The 21,279-nt window shown below is 41.8% G+C and overlaps 1 protein-coding gene across 2 annotated transcripts in view; it reads left to right on the forward strand.

Moving 5' to 3' along the window:
- The window catches only part of RSU1 (Ras suppressor protein 1), a 213,631-nt gene that overhangs the window by 109,061 nt on the left and 83,291 nt on the right, over nt 1-21,279 (forward strand). For both annotated transcript variants that reach the window (XM_027559851.1, XM_027559852.1), the window contains one exon: nt 6,438-6,570. In XM_027559851.1, coding sequence (XP_027415652.1) covers nt 6,438-6,570 — 133 coding nt within the window. The remainder of the gene's footprint in view (nt 1-6,437; nt 6,571-21,279) is intronic.

Raw genomic sequence — 21,279 nt, forward strand, 5'->3', positions numbered from 1 at the left:
CATGCTTTCTTTAGCCTTTACAAAATACAGTCGCATGGCAGAGCTGCTGTACTCGAGGCTCTGGAATGAAGTACATGTGGTGCCTTTGCAGGTAATAAAATGGAAAATCCAATTTGCAATTTCAGAAGCAGCCTGTGAGTGACAGATGGATCTTAAGGGCAGTGCCGGTCAGAGGGTCACCGCTCATCACGGTGCGGGCTGGCTCCCCACATGGCCCGGGCCTCCCCACCGGAGAGCGAGCAGAGGGAATGTGTGTCTGGGAGGCAGCCAGCATGTCCGTGGGTGCACCCCTTTCTAGCTTATTAGATCCTCTTTGTCACAGTGCTTAATCCTGCTGCCTGATCCTTGTTAGAACAGCACCGGAGCGCTGCTCAGGCTTCTAATAAAGGAGATGGGCAAGGACTCCTAACTGGAGCCAGCCAAGCGTGCGGCAAGTTAGGGCTCCCGAAGCCTGACTGACGGGACGCTGAGATGCTCCCTGCATGTTATTACTGCAGAGGGAACCCGCCTCAGACAGCTGATGGATGAGCTTGGCTGAGGTCGGAGGAACTTGTTGCCGGGCCCCCAGGAGCCAGGTGTCAGCTTTTCACATGGGATGATGGCCGAGCTTTCTTCTAATTATCTTAACCCTCTTCTGAAATTGCTGCGTTCGTTCAGAGGGAGGTGAGAAAGCGAGAGACACCAAGCCAGCTGGGAGGATCGCAGCTGCACCGAAGCAGGTACTGCATCCTTCACCAGTGACATTAACTCAGAAAATAAAACAGGCATGTCCCCTTCCACTGAGTCTGCTTACAGCTCGTAGAGTCGGTGCTGGCGCAGGCTCTGGCTCGTGCGGTTTCCATCTCTGTCATCTGTAATAGTTGCCTGCTTTAAGGTGCGCTGTGGACCTGAAGCATGGGTTTCGTGGTTCTTTGTTAAGAAAAAAGCATAGCATCCACCACAAAGCTACTGTGTGGTCTTTTCACACCTCCCCCCAACACACACACCCCATGTCAGTGAACATGAATCATGCTTTTCTGCTAGGCTTCCCAGTTCCAGTATTCCATGAAGCACCCGTGAATCTGAAGTTTGGTATTAAATCTGAGTGAGGATTGTTTGACACTAAGGTAAATAAATGGGAGTGGGGGAGGGTAACTCCATCCCTCTAGCATCCCCCTCCTCCAGCTAGAGTGCACAGATGAGTTTGAAGTGATAGAAATAAAAATGCTCACAAGCAGCCTCTGGTCCGTTCTTTGTACTCCAACTTTCATCAGCATAAGATTCCTCTTCCCCGAATCAACCACGTCCAGCTTGCATCCCGCAGGTCCTGCGTGCTCCAGTTAGCAGGCGTAATTAGCGTCATCCTCTGCCTCTTGTGTCTCCATTGATAGTGCTTAAATAGAGACATAGCTAGGGACTGACAGCTCTCTGGAGGGTTCGAGGTCTCAGACAAGAGGGTCCAGGGTACAGAGCTGACCTCCTTTCTTGACGTTATTCCCCCAGGTCTGTTTTCCATATGTGGCAACCAGGGAGCATCGAACTTAAGTACATTATTTTTAGAGGATTACCATTAAAAAGACTACAGGCTTAGTCAGAGGCTGTTACTAAGTGAACATGAGACGAGGTACATTGGAAAGCAGGTTTGTAGGTTGCTGGTAGGAGAGTACAGGCTGTTCTTTCCTGTACCTGTATGTTGATTTCAAGGATGATCCATTAAAACCGGTTCATAACATACCTGTAGTTTTGGATTAGTGGGCATGTCTGCCAATGAGGGTTCGTGTCCTTCCCCAATCAGTAGAAACTGACTAGAGGCCAAATTCAGGCAAGGCTTTATCGGGGCTCCTGTTGCAGCAGGGAGGAGTGAGAACAAGTAATAGATTCCCTTGCTCAGTCCCCAAGGGTGAGGGACCTGGTTCTTTATATGGGGTGAAGACAGGAGTGTGTCCAAGGATCGGGCTGGAGGGGTGGCTTAGGTGGTTTGCCCACCACTTAGGTGGTATTGAGGGCAGGGTAGGGAGCACAGTACCCTGCTTTTGCAGTTGCCAACACCTAGTTTTTGCTCCAGGCTCTTTAGAAGTGGCGAAAGGGCTTTTTTGGTCTTTTTGTATCTTTCGTCCATGTTTGCCCCAGCTGTGCTTGCGCAAACTTACTTTTAGTCCCATATAGTTTCTTTGTATTTCATTCCTCCAGGAGAGATGTCTAGGTGGAGGCCTTGCAGCAAGTGGCCCCAGAAGCCAGTCTGTCTCAGGCAAACCCTGCACCTGGGTGGGAGGGAGCTGGTGATGCAGGCTGGGAAAGAAGAGAGTAGTCTTCCTCTCCTGCTCTCCTGGGCAAATTTGGAAAAACAGGCCTGTCTGTGGGGTCCTTCTGAAACTTTCCCTGGTCCACATTGCTCTCACACTGACCCAGAGCCTTGAAAATACAGCAAGCCAAGAAATCCTCTGTGCTCCAGACACAGCTACTTCTCCTCTTTTGACCCTCCTCCTTCCCCAGAGTTTTTTTTTTTTTTTTTTAAGTCATTTTCCTGTGATACCCATCTGAACCAGAGGTTAAATAGGAAAGCAGTCCAGTTAAGTTAGTTCATGGTAATGTGTGTGAATGACAGAGTCCAGGAAGCTTGTTCATCAGATACACTCTACCCATGGGAAAGTTAGACTGGATTTTTTGTTAGACTAACCAATTTGGGGGGATGAGGAAGAAAGATATTTAGAGCAGAAACACCTCTATCAGGGAAATCTCCTTTGCTTAGGAATTAGTTCACATCTTTATGTAATTTATGCTTTTCATGGCTTTTTTTTTTTCTTTTTTTTGGTTACCCATTTTAGAAGACGTATTTTTTCCAAAGGTCTCATTGATTATTTCTTTTCACAGTTGATTCCCTGATAATGTAAGTGGGCAGGGCTCGGAGGCAGGAGGAGGATATTGAGTAAGTGTAGGCTGTCAATTAGGTGAATGTTTTAAGAAAGAGGCTTTTACCTCTAGTAACCCCCCAACTTTTTAGTGAATTTCTGCCCTGTCGTTACTATTACCTGGTCACTCGGCCCTTCCCTCAGTGACCGTGCTGTCTAAGGATGTGCTGTCTATACTGCACAACATAATATACCGTGCATTTAAAACACGACATGTCAGGAACTTGCCTGGTGGGCCAGCGATTAGGACTCTGAGCTTCCAGTGCAGGGGGGCACATGTTCAGTCCCTGGTCAGGGAACTAAGGTCCCACATGCCGAGTGGCACAGCCGAAAAATAGTTTAAAAACTTAAACATGACACTTCAGAAATACAGACTTGTTTGTAAATTTAAGACTTTCCCCAGAAACTTCTGTTCTGTTCATTTTTAGGAGTGTGGAAATTGGAGAAAAAGAAGTAATGAGACAATGATATGGACAGGAGGACATAGGGTATAGCAAATGAGGAAATGAGCATTATAGCAGAATTTAAACAAGCAATCAGTTCGATTCTTGGGAAGCTGAAAAACTTGTCTCGTGTCCAAGTAAAGATAAAAGCAAAATATATGAACAGCAGTCCACTGCCAGCCGTGTTACACCTTTGTAGGGTACTTGGCTAAACCCAGTATGTGCAACATTTGCATTTCCACTTATCCCAAGCAGTTTTCTGACTCATGGTGCAGAGAATAAAGCCCGTTAATTTCCCAAGTGATTTAATATCTGACTAATGATGTTTAACCATTAAGATGAGGAAATTGACAATATTGATAATCTTGGAGAGAAATGTATCTGCTTATTTTTGTACTTAACCAGCAGATTTTAAATAGCTTTGGAAATATCATGATGGATTACTCTCTTACTATTTCATAATATCGGTTTTCTTTAAAAGCATTTTATGAAATAGGGATCACTTTTCCATTGGTCTCTTTTTCCTCTGTTATTCCGAATAGCTTCACGTTCATTCAGGCACCCCTCTGAGATAACTGTAGTTTGCATTTCAGACCATCACAATAAAGCAAATACCACAATAAAGCAGATTACTCAAGTTTGTTGGTTTCCCACTGCATATAAAAATTTTATTTATACTATACTGTAGTCTGTTAATTGTGCAACAGCGTCACGTCTAAAAATGTACATGTGCTGTGTCTGTGCTTAGTTGCTCAGTTGTGTCTGATTCTTTGTGACCCCATGGACTGTAGCCTGCCAGGCTCCTCTGTCCATGGGATTCTCCAGGCAGGAATACTGGAGTGGGTTGCCATGCCCTCCTCCAGGGGTTCTTCCCAACCCAGGGATCAAACCCAGGTCTTCCGCATTGTAGGCGGATTCTTTACTGTGTGAGCCACCAGGGAAGGCCAAGAATACTGGAGTGGGTAGCCTATCTCTTCTCCAGGGGATCTGCCTGACCCAGGAATAGAACTGGGGTCTGTCTATATTGCAGGTGGATCCTTTACCAGCTGATCTACCCGGGAAGCCCCAAAATGTACATACCTAGTTAAAAATGTCTTACTGACGGGCTTCCCTGGTGGTTCATTGTTCAAGAATCCACCTGCCATTGCCGGGTCCATCCCTGGTCTGGGAAGATCCCACATGCCACAGCTTAACCCATTCGCCACAACTGCTGAGCCCGAGCTCTAGCGCCCCCGACCCACAGGTACTGAAACCCATGAGCTCTGGAGCCTGTGCTTGGCAACGAGAGAAGCCACTGCAATCAGAAGCCTGCACACCTCATCTAGAGAGTAGACCCCACTCACTGCTGCTAGAGAAAGCCCATGCGCAGCAACCAAGACCCAGTGCAGCCAAAAATAAACAAATATTAAAAATTTTCTTACTGATAAAAACTGCTGACCATCATCTGAGCCTTCAGTGACATGTAGTAGTCACATCAAAAATCACTGATCACAGATCACCATAACATAAATAATAACGTTAAAAAGCCTTAAAATATGAGAAGAATTACTGAAATGTGACCCAGAGATACAAAAGTAAGCAAGTGATGTTGGAAGAATGGCACCGACACACTTGCTGGATGTGAGGTGGCCACAACCTTTACTTTATAAAAAATGTAATTAGTATGTGCAGAGCACAATAAAGTGAAGTGTTGATACAACAAGGTCTGTCAATATAACAAAAAGAAGGCAGATTCAGAGTATCATCGTTTCTTCTGTTTTAAGAAGAAATACTGCATCACTGTGCTAGTAAACGTTATCTTCTCATTTCTGAAGTTCAGATTAGGTGGGAAATGCTGTGCTTTGTGCAGTGCTTGCATCCTTAGAATATGTTTCCCATATCCTGAAGTTATTTGTTATGACAAAATTGGCAGTTGGAGCCTCGGAACAGGACAGAAATGGTACTTGGATTGTGTCCTGTAAAGAATAATTGCTAGGTGTCTGTGTTCAAAAACCTTAGAACTGTAGACCAGGGGTCTGAAAATGGACGTCTTCCGTAGGACTTTGAGGGCAATGAAGTTGGTGAACCAGCTGACTGCCATTTAAACCACATGCAGCTCTACTGTGTAACATCTCTGTCTGTCTCTCTCATAGGCAGGCATGTTCTTTGAAGCTCTTTCTCACACTTCCCTTTTCCATTTTCAAATATGCCAAACAGAAAAACATACATAATCAACTGATTCAGCAACACGTGGTACCCAGATGCTGGCTACCTTCATTAGCTCATGTTTGGTTGATCTAGGTTGACATGTAACCTGTTAGCGTCACCAAACACTGTAGAAATGTATAAGAGATTTGGAGTCAGAGGCTTAGATTCAAATCCCTACTCTTACATTGTCTGTTCTTAGAGATATTACTTAATTTCCCCAAGTTTCTGTGTTTTTTCTTACCTGTAAAGTGATGTCAATTACTGACTTTAGGGACTGCTGGAGAATCAAAGGAGGAAATGCTTTTTACAGGTAATTTGTGAATAGGTAGGATATATATGTGTGCATCTCTACCCTTAACCATGTTACTGAGATGCGTTTAGTGCTGATTCTGAGATGTGCTTATGGTACCCGAGTGAGGCAGTAGTAGTTTTACATGGGCAGTGTTCTCATTTTTCTTCACTTGTGTCCTGCTTTGATGAAAAGCGGTGTTGATTGGATCAGGTTTCAGTCTTACTGGACAGATGGTGATGCACACTGTCAAGGTGAAATTGGGGGATGTCCTGATATTAAGGGTTCTCTCAATCCTGGAAGGCCGTTTTTGTTCGTTTAGCAAATACTGGAAAAAATGAAGCAAATGCTACATTTGTGTGAATTCCTTCCAAGTTTACTTCCTTCTTACCTCTTCTACTCCCTCTGCCCTCTCTCCTCATCGCCTTCCCTTCCTTCCTAATCTCTTGTGTCAGTATTCAATCACTGACATGGCTTGTAGACTAGCAGTGACTTGGGCTAAATATTTTTAAAACAAATGACTCAGAAGATGCTTAAGGTTGTGCTGTGGTTACTGGGCATGAATTACTTCTTGAATTTGATTTCTGTTGGTTAGATGACCTTCATTTTTTTTTCTCTCCGTCTTTTTAGGAAACTTGGATTTAACTGGTCAGAAGCAGATATTCAAAGCAGAGAACAATCCCTGGGTTACCCCTATCGCTGACCAGTTCCAGCTTGGCGTGTCCCATGTTTTTGAATACATCCGCTCCGAGACGTACAAATAGTAAGTAGACAATGATTTTCTGAAATCGACTGGTTTTATGGTATTTATAATTATGCCAGCTTAACAACCAGACATAGTAATTGTCTTTATTTATAGACTATTTTTCATTCACATTGTCAAAGGAAACTTATACTAGTTTTGTTTAGAAATCTTTTAAGGTATTAAACTGGCTGAATATTCATGGCACTAAGGAAATTCACCAGACACATTAAGATCAGAACATATTCTTTTCTCCTTTGAATGCAGAGAATAACAAATGTTGTGAACGAAATTGTTAAGTGGTTTATTTATAAAATCAGTAGAGCGTACTAAGAAAGCATCGTTCTCTTCTTTAAGAGAAAAGATAAGACAGAAAACGAGGAGGGATCAGCTGGCTTAAGTCACAGCATCAAAATCTTTCAAGTCCTTCCCTCTGGTCCAGGGCACCCCTGGGGGGTCCAGCATTAAAACCTAAGTATTCCCGCCTCTCTTTTCCTCAGTATGTTCAGGTGAGAAGGAATTCTGCCCCCTCCACCTGCTCTGTTGTTACTGTGTCTTCTGTTACTATTTTCTGCTCCTCCGGCTCACCACCCCCAAATTGAAGTGGTCATTTCTCTCAGTGCTTCAGTGACCGTCTAATGCTGAAACCTAGCCACCTCTAGTTTTAAGCAACTGCAAAAGACTTGAAACAATTCATAGTCAAGTTGAATCTGTTTTTGTGTCCAGTACCAACTTGTGAGAATTTTAACATCCCAACTCTTAGAGAAGACCTCGGGGATCATTAAAGGCTGAAGTCAGTTTGGAGTCTCCCTTTTTTTCTATGGGTATCAGCGCTATCCCCTGCCCCCCAGCTCAACACGGCTTTCTCCGAATCTGTGTTGGAACAGTGGGTCAGATTTAACTGGCAGGGCAGAGTCCTGGCCCATGAATGGTCAGTGGTGGTCCTGGTAGTACGAGTCCTCCTGCTGCCATGTTCCTGGTTACACATCTGGGACTCCTTTTGGTATATTTCCAGCAGACAGAATCACAGAGAAGGTAAACTGTGAAAGAACAATGATACTCAAGCAGAATAAACTGAAATTGCCAAAATGATGCATATCCTTGTATACGAATGCAACTTGAAGGCCTGGTTTAGGTTTCTTTTAAGATGATACCTTAACATTTTTTTTTGACATCTTAGTATTTATCTTATGTCATAAGACTTACTAAAGAGTAAAATGAAAGATGTGTAGGGGGTGTGTTATTGTTTCATGAACCACATAGATATGAGAAATTATTATACATAGTTTTTTTTTTTTAAATGAACATAGCTCAGGGTTGGAAATTTGTCTAGTTCATCATGAAAATGTGTGAAAGTATAATTGCAAATTAGCTGTTTATTCGTTTGGTTTCTCTTAAATTCTTAATTGTTGCTAACGTCAATTTTAGATTAACCTCTAATGTTTCATTAGTGAATGGAAGGTTATGCAGTGCTTTGGTTTGTAGGGTGGTGTACTGTTAGAAAAACATTGTACATAATAACTACAGAAAACTAAGCTACTATTATTCCAGAATTGGGGGGAATACTCTGTTGTTTATTCTGGTTAATGACTTTTTAAATCTACTCTAATTTAGAATTTATACTAGTACACTAATTTAGAATTTACAGAGAATTAGAATACAGTGCATAAGAAAGTGCTTCTAATTTTCATTTCATTTTTAAGAGATTACATTGTGAATGTATGGATTTTGAGTACATTAGAGTCATTAGGCAATGAATCACAATTATGTGCTATTACAGGCAGTTTCTGTTTATTTGAACGTCATTAGGATTCTGGATAAAGGAGAGGTGTTGACTGAGTTTATTGATACTTTATTTGAAAGGGAATCTGTGATCCACTTAGTCCATGACATGTTTGGAGTATATATTCTTGTCTGTTTCAATAGCATTTGATATTGGAGGATCAGAGTCATCTAAGCAATTTGCCCACTGGCTTATATTTTACATGATTTCCTCTTGGAGAATTCTGTTATCTTTTGTCCAGTTAAATCACCATGAAACAGCTTAGAGAAGCATGGGAGAGCCATTGTCCCCTTTTTTGTAGGGGTGCCAGCCAGTACTCTGTTCACTGATTTGAAAAGAGTATGTGCGCCTCTGCTGGGAGAATGCCCTTGACATTAAACTCCTGGGAGCAGGGACCTCCCTAAAGTGAATTCTCTTAGAGTTCTCCCCTTCTCTCCTCCTTGGGAAAGAGAAGAATGTTAACCACTTTCTGTATCCCAGCTTTCTGCCCTCCTGTTCTCCTAGTGGAGCAGTGACCTTCATTCCTTGATCAACATACCAGCCAGAAACAGGGACTGTGAACCAAGTAAGACACTGCCTCAAGCGCTCAGTCTGTTTTTTAAAAAAATATACTTGTGCAAAAATGCCATCACTATGTTTTACTGATTTTTATAATTTAAGGTCCTCTTTTAGAACAATAAGTATATGTTTGTATATCCTCATATAACTAGAAATCAAACTTGATTCTTTTTTTTTTAAGTAGTCACTTCATAATTAGAGGACTTGTAGGATTTCTCAACTCTCTGAAAAAATTAATCTAATTAGCAGATATTTGGCTACTTTTGTAAAGCTGTACATGTGATGACTTGCATGGAGGCAGTTTATATGTTACACTGATATTTTTTTAAACAAGGCACATGTCTCATTTGGTACCTTAGTCTTAGATCCTTTATTCTAAAACCTGTAGTTTCTAATCTTCACTTCCTCATCTCTTTTTATATAAGTCACATACACCCCTTCCAATTAAAAAATCCTTTTTTTAACATATTGATCTTCAGCCTGTCATAAAAGCACATTTTAATTTTTTATTCTGGCACTTAAAATACCAATGAATCTCCTTTTTTTTCCTCCCCTTTCTAACCAATCGACCCATTACCTAAATGAGAGCATTAAGAACTCACCAGCTCATCTCATTTCCCTTCGTGTCCCTGGTTGAGGTTCAAGGTGACCTTCCTGTTCCCAGCACATCCTAAGAGGCCTTCCGAGAGTCTCGAGCAGCGACAGTCCAGGGAAGATGAATTATCTCATTTCCAGACTCTTAACAGACTCCAAGAGGTGACATGGATGTTTGAAACAAAACAGGGAAGTCAGTGTTTAGGAGGAATTAAAATACTTGGCAGGGATTTAAGTGGATGAGGATGGAACAGGAGGGGATGTGGGCAGGTGTGGGCTGGGAGAGTGCTGAGAGGCGACTCTTCAGGAGGTTGTTTTGGGGTACATTTGGGGCATTCATCGCATCCTGATGATTCCTCAGACGAGCTCCCTCTTTGTTCATTTATCCTACTTTCAGCAAAGGGAACATATTGGCTGGTGTCATTGTGTTGCCCGCTCGTTGTCACTTATTCCCTCTGTCAAAGGAATTGGCTCCTTCTGGATGTCGACGCTCAAACCCTACAAGCATGTTAGCGTTTTCGGGCTATTGTCGAGTAACTTCTGTTTCTGTGCAGAGTTATGATCAGATCGTCACCGCTTGTTAAGCTTCCAGGAGGCAGATTTTTTTTTTTTTGGTCGCCGAGAGAAGTCAGATTGGAGTCAGGATCTTTGACAAGATTCTTTGTGAAAGGGAGTAACTCACACTTTTCACATTTCCATCAAGGAAGGTGGATGGAAACTGCAAGCCATTTTAAAAGCTGACATGTTAACTCTTAACAAAAGAAGAGGTTTGACAAATGTTAAGCGGAAACGGTGTCGGTTGAAAGCGACATTTGGAAAACAGGCATTCTCATGAAGGCTGCAATTTGTAATGCCTGGCAGTCCTAAAGCCTCATTTCCAGGTTGGCATAACTCAAAAGCTCCTTCCCCGTCATTCTTCCCATCTTGTGACTTTCTTTGCTGTCCATCGAAAGGTGCCACACACACTTGCTTTTCTGTTTTCAGTCCCATACAAAGACATTCATACTGTTATTCAGGTTACTTAATGGAAGCATTTTAACCAAGCAGTGCTTGGGGAGTGGTGGGCATTGATGGGAAAATGCAGGCAAATTGCTCTTCCCTTGGAAATCTGGCAAAATAAATCATCCTGTGTAGTTCGTAAGGAGGAATAAGGACTTTGATTCTGCTTCATATTGTTTCTCAAGCTGTTTTACTTGTACAATTAAGGCAATGTCTTCCTTTGTTCTGCACCTTGGGCAAACCTGTTAGAGGCTGGAGTGACCATGTTGTTACTGTTTAGTCGCTCAGTCGTGTCCGACTCTTTTCAACCCCATGGACTGTAGCCTGCCAGGCTCCTCTGTCCATTGGATTTCCCAGGCAAGAATCCTGGAGTGTGTGGCCATTTCCTTCTCCAGGGGATCTTCCTGACCCAGGGATCAAACCCACAAACTGGTGTGTTGTACACTGGCAGGCAAATTCTTTACTGTCTGAGAATAGCCATACCTGGGCTTTCTTGACTACTATATCCTGTAATGACTTCTGACTTAGAAGGTCCTTACATAATAGATACAGCTGGTCTACCAAAAGGCTAAAAAATTTTGAACCTAATAGGTGATTCCATTGATTTAAGACAGCCCTTTGCAGAAGGAAATCCTCTCTAATAAAACTCTCCAAACATTATTTGTCGGGTGAAGTGTAAAAATGGATGCACTGAACAAGCAGATGGTTTTATAAATATCACAGAAGGCTGGAGGAGAGGGTTAATCTGCCAGGACCTTGCTAGCAGTTAGTGGACTTCTTTTATGTAGTGACAATAGATACGCAAGAAGACAGAGACTTTTCTCTTTTATTACTGTATCTGAAAATAGCTCTACCTAAGCCAGAGAAGCACAGTGTTTCTTTACATTAGACATGAAAAAGAAGAACCAATTTTTCCTAACTAAAGCCTTCAGACGTAAAGATTGTTTTTAAAAGCTGACTGTGTATCATGCTCCTGGTAATTTATATTTCCTTTATAGATGCTACATGTGTGATCGTGGTTCTTTCTTTAAGTTAATAAATGGATTCTCACATTTCCTCCATAATACAAAAAATGATTCAAATTTTTGACATTTCTGGACCTATTTGCATGCAAATGTGTTCATTTAACAAACCTTGCTAAAAAATACCAAAGAGAAAAAGGAAACCCATAAAATATGTTGTGTTTTGGATGGTACCATGTCTCGTCCCTTATTTCATGTTAACTTTCTTTTTTTTTAATTTTTAAATTTTTTTTACTTTACAATATTGTATTGGTTCTGCCACACATCAACATGAATCCGCCACGGGCTCATGTTAACTTTCAGTGATGAGAATTACATATAATTCCTTTTTCTCCAGCTAGTATGTTACCAGTATAAGGAGTTGACAAATGTTAATTCTACTGAGTTAGGTCAGGACAGGACATAACATCACCCTTGGTCTTTGACTTGGTCCATCATCTCTTTTCTTTGTGTAGCCATGAGCTATTAATTACCCTGGTAAATTTATCTCTCCCCTCTAAAGGAAGAAAACAGATTACGTGAGGTAGAGTGCAGGACAGTTCTTTTTCTCTTCCATTTTTGATAGATTGCTTACTGTAATTTACATTTAAAAGGAGTGTAACTTTTCTTCTTTTTAAGTTGTTTAGCACTGTTATTCAGATGTACGTCAGGGATCGTTAGTATTTTTCCTTTTTCTTCGTGCATGTCCATTTCTTCAATGTATAAAGTATGTACATGCCTTTTGAAGCTTTCCTATAATTTTATAGCTTATGCGAAACAGTTCAGTTTTTTAAGTGGACAGTGCTGCCCATTTGACATGTCCAGTGGACCTGGAGCTTGAGAGGGAACCTCCATCCCCTTAAGCTGTAAAGGTCAAAGGTGAACTCTGCCAGGGTTTGGAAACGAGCTTCAGGAGGCTAAGTTGGAATTTCTGAAAGTGTCCAGGAAACCCCATTTGATAGGTGTGCTGAAATGTCTTTCACTCTGACGTGCCTTAGATGCAAGTACAGACTTCGGAAAAGGCTCCCTCAAGTCTGCACGTTCACTCTCTGGTCCTGGGAGGCAGTCACTCCTAGCCACTTTGTGCTGGGTGAGCACTGTGGGATCACGTTTAACCAATGAGCTGAGGCTCTGTCGGTCTTTTTGCACTTTATTTCATGACTAGGGCAGTTACCATGAAAAGAGTCGCGAATAAATTTAGAGGGGCAAATGAGAAAAAACATAACTGCTCCATCAAGGCAAGAAGAGTGATGTTTACTCTGATCCTTATGCCACAAGAGACTTTTATGCGTGATTTTAAAGAGCAAAACAATCATGTCTGTCTCTCCTCTTCACTGTGCATCTCCTCCTTCCTTGTATATTGACTCTCAAGCCTGCCTTCAACCTGTCTTGTGCAGCTGTAATGTACAATATGATGTATTACAGTATCAATTTAAGGTAAATAGAATACAGATAATTTGTTCCTCTTGACAGAAGGAAAATCAACATAGTCTAGGCTCCATCTACACTCCAAAAAGGAAATCTGTCAGGTTACTTCCTCTTCCAAAATAACTATTTTGAGTTCCATTTTTCAATGATACTCACTTGAAATGATCATATCGAACTATGAAATATTGACCTACTCAAAGACGTGGTCCACCCTACATATTGATAACCTTTATTAACTCTCAGCAGTCTTCAAGTTCAATGCTGGATGCTTTCTGTCCAGCTAAGATGAGTTATTGCCTGCCTTTGCTGTTTTTATTGGAGAGATAAATTAATAAGTGGCACTTTATAATCAAACAAAACTGTCTAATTTCTATTCTCTACATGGTAATATCTTATTTTATTACATGCTGATTTTTTATTGAGCTTTGATCTCTTATTCTGTTCAGGCATTGTTGGGGTTTTGTTTTTTGTAATTTTTGACAATATAGTGTTCTCCTATAATGTTAGATACTGTGATTTAGAGTGAGTAATCTTATGAAAGGCATTTTTGTCAACTTAATCAGATAGAAAGTATAAATACGAGTTTTATGTCCACTGACGTATACTGATATCCAATTTAGTCATCATCTATTAAGGAAAGAACCCTCTAGATTTTGTTCTCTTGTGTTTGACTATATCATTTCATATGTATTTTTTAAGACTCATAATGTAAAAAGTTTGTGGTCAAGACAATGTTGTGTTCTACTGTCGTAGTTTTCAAACAGTCTCATTTGGAACCCATACAGTTTCATCACCTTCAAAATGTGTATCCTTTTTTTTTCTCCATCCCGTGACACTGTGTGTGTTTAGAAAATACATAAATTGTTATTGAGGTTTTGGTTATTTTACTTAGCAGGGTTACTGAGTAAGCACCCTGCCTTCTTTTATTTTTTTTTTTCCTGCTGCTACCTAATTTTGGCTGTTTTAGCCACTGAGCAGAAATTTATTATCTTAACAGCTCTAGAAGTCTCAAGATCAAGGTATGAACAAGGTTGTTTTTTTCTAAGGTTTAATCTGATTACCCCATAAAGACCCTGCAGTCTTCAAATATGGTCACATTCAGAGTAACCGCACAGTCCAGCCCCTAACACTGTTGTGACTCCACTGTATTCAGTTCTCTGTAGTTTCACCCTGTCTTTCTTCTCTTGTAGCCCCCACAGCCTCCCTGTAGGCACATTCTCTTTATCAGTAAATGTGTTTAAATGCATGGATGTGAGAGTTGGAAGAAGGCTGAGCGTGGAAGAATTGATGCTTTTGAACTGTGGTGTTGGAGAAGACTCTTGAGAGGCCCTTGGACTGCAAGGAGATCCAAACAGTCCATTCTAAAGGAGATCAGCCCTGGGATTTCTTTGGAAGGAATGATGCTAAAGCTGAAACTCCAGTACTTTGGCCACCTCATGCGAGAGTTGAGTCATTGGAAAAGACTCTGATGCTGGGAGGGATTGGAGGCAAGAGGAGAAGGGGACGACGGAGGATGAGATGGCTGGATGGCATCACTGACTCGATGGACATGAGTCTGAGTGAACTCTGGGAGTTGGTGATGGACAGGGAGGCCTGGCGTGCTGCGATTCATGGGGTTGCAAAGAGTCGGACATGACTGAGCGACTGATCTGATCTCTGATCTGATCTGTGTTTAAATGCCTCTGGGAGGTCTAATCCACCCCTCCCCGATGGCCGGCCACAATGCCTTTCTTAGGCATTTGGCTTTCAGACTTAAAAGCTTCTTTCAAAACACAAGGATTCACCATTGTTTCCTTTTAGGGACACCAAGGTTAGGTTCTGTTTTGGCAGAGGGGTCAGTGTTTTTATTTGTAATCATTCTTTAAGAACAGACTGTGTTGAAACAGAAGCTGGTTAGAATCTGAAGATCCCTTGGGAGTGAAGGGCAGCTTACAGAATGTTCTACTTTGTTGAATTCAGCTAGACAGTTGAAGAAGGGAGAGTTCCACAGAGCACCCACCATCGGACCTTGCCTTGTTACCTTTCGCAGGAATCTGTGGCTAGAAGATGCAGCACAGGGGTGGGGGTGCCTCTGTGCTCCTGGTGGCTTCTTGCTCTGGGGCCCTGAGTGGTAGATGTGGAATCGTCTTTCTCTCTGCTTTGTGGTCCTGCCTGGTGGCTACTGGTGTTTTGCCCTGTACGATGTGAAGAAATCAGGGATTTCTTCTTCTATCTTGGGGTTTCAGTAACCACATTTGGAGCCCTTTTATCCCATCTTGCAACCTTGTCTCAGGAGATTTCTGGGGTCTTAACTGGACATGGTTGAGACTACTAAGGCCAGGGCACTGAATTCCCTTCTCATGTAACTAAAGCTGGTTAGCTTCTGCAGTGCAGGGCAGATCAGACATGGAGAGCATGTTTTCAGATAATGCACCCTGGCGTAAATAGCCAGTGATGGACTTTGCTGGGACCTGCGAGGAGACAGAGGGAAAAAAAAGTCTGTTCTTGGAGCATTGATCTTAAAGGTGGCTCCCAATCCCACTTTGGTCAGGGGCAGATAACTTCATCACACCCATTTTCAGCTTTGCCATTTTAAAGGAAAGAGATTCAAACTGGGTCATCTCTAAGAGTCACCTCAGCAATGAGTTCTAATTCTCAATTCTCTGTTTTTCTGGGAAACATGTTTGATTGTCTGTAACAATTCATTATTTTTTTATTTTAGTTTTATTCTTGATTTTGCCCCCATGTGGATTTTACTCTATTGATTTTTTTTTTCTTTTAAGGCCATGGAAGATGATGATGACTCTGAATGTAAATTGTTACAGGAAAACAGATACAAGCTAAAATGACCAGATCAACCTTTTTTATTCTATATTTTATGGAATCCCTAATATATGTTTGGCAGTAACTTATTCATACACATGAATTCCTGACACTTTCGATTCTTCAGACTTATTAATCAGTGTAGTCAGCACCAGAGCAATTTTATGAGACTTACCAGTCATCAAAAATTTATTATCAGATAAATCAAAGAAACAACGAGCATCTTAATAGGGTAGAAAAAGTGGCATGTAAAGGATCGTTTAAGAATGTGCTTTTTTGTCGGTTATGTGTTATATTTACAGCCAGTATCAGCGCGCTTACTCATAATTTCATGCACCAACCCAGCAGGGTGCAAGTCATCTTCTTAGGTAAAACCTTTTCTCTTTATTTTTCTCCAGTAGAATATTGTGTGTGGTCTGACTGTAAGACTGAGAAGCACAATATATACAGAAGGTAGGAAACATCAGGTTCCAGGGTTAAGCTTATCGCTTTTCTTTGAAAACAGTATCTACATTTTCTTCGGAATTTCATTACAGTTGTCATCCAGCCTTAAGACATCAAGTCTCAGTCCTTTCCTTTGGGACAAAATGGCTAGACTTGAGCTCTGTGAAATGGCGTGTGGAAGTAGCAGTCGACAGATTGCCTTTGCTATGGCTAGGGCTCCATGTGCACCTCCTGGCAAATACGAGATGCAAGCTCTGTCTCCCGTGTTCCTGGCACTGTCTTGATAGAATGATTCCGATGATATAATCAAAGACTTGGGTCTTTGTTCTGTGAGATGAGCTGCTTGGAGGGGAGTTTTTCTATCACTCTAGCCCTGTTGAGAGTGTCCCAGAATCTCACTATCCTGTGGGACAGAAAGACCTTGGTAGTGACCAAATAGGAGCTGCTGCTGCTGCTAAGTCGCTTCAGTCGTGTCGGACTCTGTGCGACCCCATAGATGGCAGCCCACTAGGCTCCTCTGTCCCTGGGATTCTCCAAGCAGGAACACTGGAATGGGTTGCCATTTCCTTCTCCAGTGCATGAAAGTGAAAAGTCAAAGTGAAGTCGCTCAGTCGCGTCTGACTCTTAGCGAACCCATGGACTGCAGCCTACCAGGCTTCTTTGTCCATGGGATTTTCCAGACAAGAGTACTGGACTGGGGTGCCATCACCTTCTCTGAAATAGGAGCTGGGCTGCCACAGAAGAGCCCTGATGGAGATCCACTGGGGATGAACCCAGAACCACAAGGCTGGGTTACTTTCCATTAAAAATACAATCTACCTTTCTACCTCAATTCGCCATCAGTGCTGTTTTCTCTGCCTGGAATGTTCCTTCCTCATATTACCTGCTGAATGTCCAGTTATTCTTCAAGAATCATGTTAAATATTGCTTCTTCAGAAACCTTTCTTTCCAAGGGTTTCCCTGCTGCTGCTACTGCTGCTAAGTTGCTTCAGTCGTGTCTGACTCTGTGCGACCCCATAGACGGCAGCCCATCAAGCTTCCCTGTCCCTGGGATTCTCCAGGCAAGAACACTGGAGTGGGTTGCCATTTCCTTCTCCAATGCATGAAAGTGAAAAGTGAAAGTGAAGTCTCTCAGTTGTGTCCAACTCTAGCGACCCCATGGACTGCGGCCTGCCGGGCTCCTCCATCCATGGGATTTTCCAGGCAAGAGTACTAGAGTGGGGTGCCATTGCCTTCTCTGAAGGGTTTCCCTACTGCCCATTTAATCTAGGTTCCTTTTATCATCTTTCTTCTGAATCTTTTTGCTTGATAGCAATTTTAATATTCAATTGCTAGTTTTAATAATAGTAGTAGTAATTATGAACAGTGACTATTTACCATGTGACAGACATTGTGCTAAGCTCATTATCCCAGGTGGCGCTAGTGGTAAAGAACCTGCCTGCCAGTGCAGGTTACAGAAGAGATGTGGGTTTGATCCCTGGGTTGGGAAGACCCCCTGGAGAAAGGAATGGCACCCCACTCCAGTTTTATCGCCTGGAGAATCTCATGGACAGAGGAGCCTGGTGGGCTATAGTCCACAGGATCGCAAAGAGTTGGACACAACTGAGGTGACTTAGCATGCTTTCAGCAGTTTTTAACTCAATATTTCTGTGAATACTACCAATATTTGGGAAGAAGAGTTAAAAGTGCATGTTTTCTCTCCTTTAAGAAATTAATTTTGGGGAATTCCCTGTTGGTCCAGTGGTTAAGACTTCGCCTTTCAATGAAGGAGATGCAGGTTTGATCCCTGGTCAGGGAGCTAAGATCTCAGATGCCTCGTGGCCAAACACCAAAACATAAATCAGAAACAATATGGTAACAAATTCAGTAAAGACTTAAAAACAAATGGTCTTCATCAGATAAAAACAAAATCTTTAAAAAAAAAAAAAAAACAGCTAATGGTTTTGGAAGCACTATTGCAGATTCCCTCATGTCTGAGGGCACATTGAGAGCACCTGGCACCCTCAGTGTCTTACATGAATGACCCACCGTCTCATGCAGAAGAGCCCCTGACAGGTCACCCCAGTGTCTGAAAGGAAAAAGCCAATCTGACATTGAGAAGAAACCAAGTTGTCATTCTCGGTTTTTGCCAGCACAGAATAAACAAGCCTCAAGACATTAAAATGCATCCTCAACATACTAAGTGAAGATGCCGTCTTCACAGTGGTTTTGCATTGTTTGTGTCGATCTTGTTGCCCACGCTTCTCATATTGGAAATGAAACCGTTGCTTAACTTCAGAAATGAAGGAGTTATATCTGAAAGGGAGACCTTCCTCTCTGTGAATCTGTGGATCTGTGTCTTCTCTTTGTCCATCAAGGGAGTGTTTTACCGGGCCTGTGGAGTGTGTGGTTTTGATTGTGAATGTTGGGGATGTTGCTGAGGAACACAGAGCAAACCAGGACAGGTGGTTATCCCAAGTGGGGGAAGCTTGATGCCTGAGACAGGGAGGGAGGTCACATTCTTTTCATACTTCACCCTTTGGTACCTATTGAATGTTCCATTTTCTACATGTATTCATTGTTGAATAGGTTATTTTTTAAAAAATGTAACTTGCAGGAGAAAAAAAGCAGGGGGTCCTTCCCTGGGGTTCAGTGATTAAGACTGCACTTTAAATGCAGGGGCCTCGAGTTCGATCCCTGGTTGGGGATCCTGCATGCTGCTCCGGCAAAATAAAAAAAAAAAAATTAACCTACACAGCCCATGAAGTTACGAAGGAAGAAACCACAAAGAATGTAACTGTGTAATTGGTTGTGTTTATTGTATGCCCCCTTTCCATTTATCTGTCTAGATTGAGTGGAATCATCCATTCTGATTGGTCTTTCTAAATCGAGGTACAGTCGAAACCTTCAGGGTCACATCACCTCACAAATATGTATACTGAGTCTTGGAAAGAGACTTTTAAGTGAGAGCTCGAGAGAAGATCTCTCACTTCACACATCCACCCTCCCTGTTCTTGGCTTAAGCATTGTGAAATCTTGCTTTGTTTCTAACACCTCTCAGATTGCATCAGATTTTCCTATATCCTTGAAGGAATCTGTAACAATCCAGTTTTCCTGCAGGTCCCAGTGTGACATGGGGAAAGGAGGTCATCACAAAGACATAGCAAAAGAGACAAAGGAAAATAAAAAAAAAAACAAGACTTACTTCTTCTTTGAGTTTCTTTATATTGGGATATTTTCCCACCTTAGATTTTAAGGGATTGAAAGGTAAGCTTTTAGAAAAGATATTTTTAAGGTCACAAGAGGATTTGAAATATGGAAGAATGGATCTTGTAAAAACTGATTATATTAGAGGAAGAAACTGAGCCTCAGATTCCCATATATGAGGCATGGATTTTTTTTGTTTTAATTCTTCTCTCATGTTTAGTTTTTTTGGCTGTAAGCAAAGATGACGTGTGTGTTTCAGACTGTTTATGTGAGATTAGGAGCATCTTTAATCTGTTTTTGTGCATTCTCAATAGAAACTGCGTGAGTGGTGATCTTTTAATAGAATGTGTCTTGCAACTAGGAAATTTCTTTTGGTGCTAAATTCTAGATAATTCCTAAGGGATGTAAATTTTGTCAATAAAAGTTTTTATTTTGAAATACTTAAAATCTTGAAACTGTAATATTGTAAGTTTTCTGAGACCACCTTCTGCTTCATTTTTGCAAGTGTATTTAATAAGACAGGGCGACAAGAAAGATACTGGTCATCAAGCTGATTGAATAAAAATATCCTTCACTAATTTTGTACTGAAGCATGGTTAGAAAAAGAAATAATGGTGTGTGGGGAAAAGGTTCCTTCAAGACCACCATGTGAGGGGCTTTCCTGGTGGTCAAGTGGTTAAGAATCCACCTTCGACTGCAGGGCACGTGAGTTTGACCCTGGTCGGAGAATTAAGGCTGTGAGACCACTATATGAGGGCTCCCCTGGTGCCCAGATGGTAAAGAAATGCGTGAGACCAGGGTTCAATCCCTGGGTTATGAAGATCCCCTGGAAAAAAGAATGGTAACCTACTCTAATATTCTTGCTTGTAGAATCTCATGGACAGAGGAACTTGGGCAGCCTACAGTCCATGGGGTCACAAAGAGACGTGTCTGAGTGACTAACACACCTACACGAGTGCATTCTGCAATACATGAGTGTTGGTTTTACTGTGGCTGAAATACTAAGAATCTTAAGCAACTTTTACTAAGAAAAATTCAGATGCATGATAGAGTCAGATACTTTCAGTATCCTTTTTTTTTTTTTTTTTTGTATTCGTATACTAACATCCAGCTGGATCAGTGAGTAGTGACAGAAGTTGCCTCAGTTACACTAAGAGAGAATTCACTTCCATTGACTTCCTGCAGTGTTCCAGGCCCTGGTAGGTTCGTTGCAGGCTTCATCTACGAGGATCTCTTGATTCCATGAGATAGATGTGGGTGTTTGCCCGGCTTTCAGATGAGTGAAGGCCTCCGGTTAGTAATGTAAAAGGGCCAATAGTTTACCCAAGTCGTAGAGCCAGAAATCAAAATATATTGACATGTACACACTGCTTTATTTAGAGTAGAAAGCCAACAAGGACCTACTTTATGGCATAGAGAACTCTGTTAAATATTCCGCAATGACATACGGAAGAAACATTTGAAAAAGAATAGGTGCGTGCATCACTTAGCTGTGCGCCTGAAACAGACTTAACATTGTTAATCAGCAGGACTCCAATGTAAAATAAAAATTAAAAAAAAGAACAATGTCTCATATTCACCTTGTTGCTTTTTGGGTAACATCAGGAAAGAAAGGGAGGAAATGCTAAGTTTATGTTGAACTCTCAAAGAGAAGTCAGTATATGAGGCTTAGCAATTCATTCATGATCATTCAACTTTTCTAGTTCTTGAATCAAATCCTGCTAGGTTCCTTGCAGGCAGAGTGAGTCAGACAAGAAGATGAAGACCCGCCAATGTGAGATCACGAGCCATGTAATAAACCTGTGGATAATCCTGTATGTTCAGTTCAGTCCACTCAGTTGTGTCTGACTCTTTGTGACCCCTTGGACAATAGCACACCAGGCTTCCCTGTCCATCACCAACTCTTGGAGCTTGTTCAAACTCATGTCCATCGAG

Source organism: Bos indicus x Bos taurus, chromosome 13, assembly GCF_003369695.1.
Source record: "Bos indicus x Bos taurus breed Angus x Brahman F1 hybrid chromosome 13, Bos_hybrid_MaternalHap_v2.0, whole genome shotgun sequence".
NCBI classification, from domain to species: Eukaryota; Metazoa; Chordata; class Mammalia; order Artiodactyla; family Bovidae; genus Bos; species Bos indicus x Bos taurus.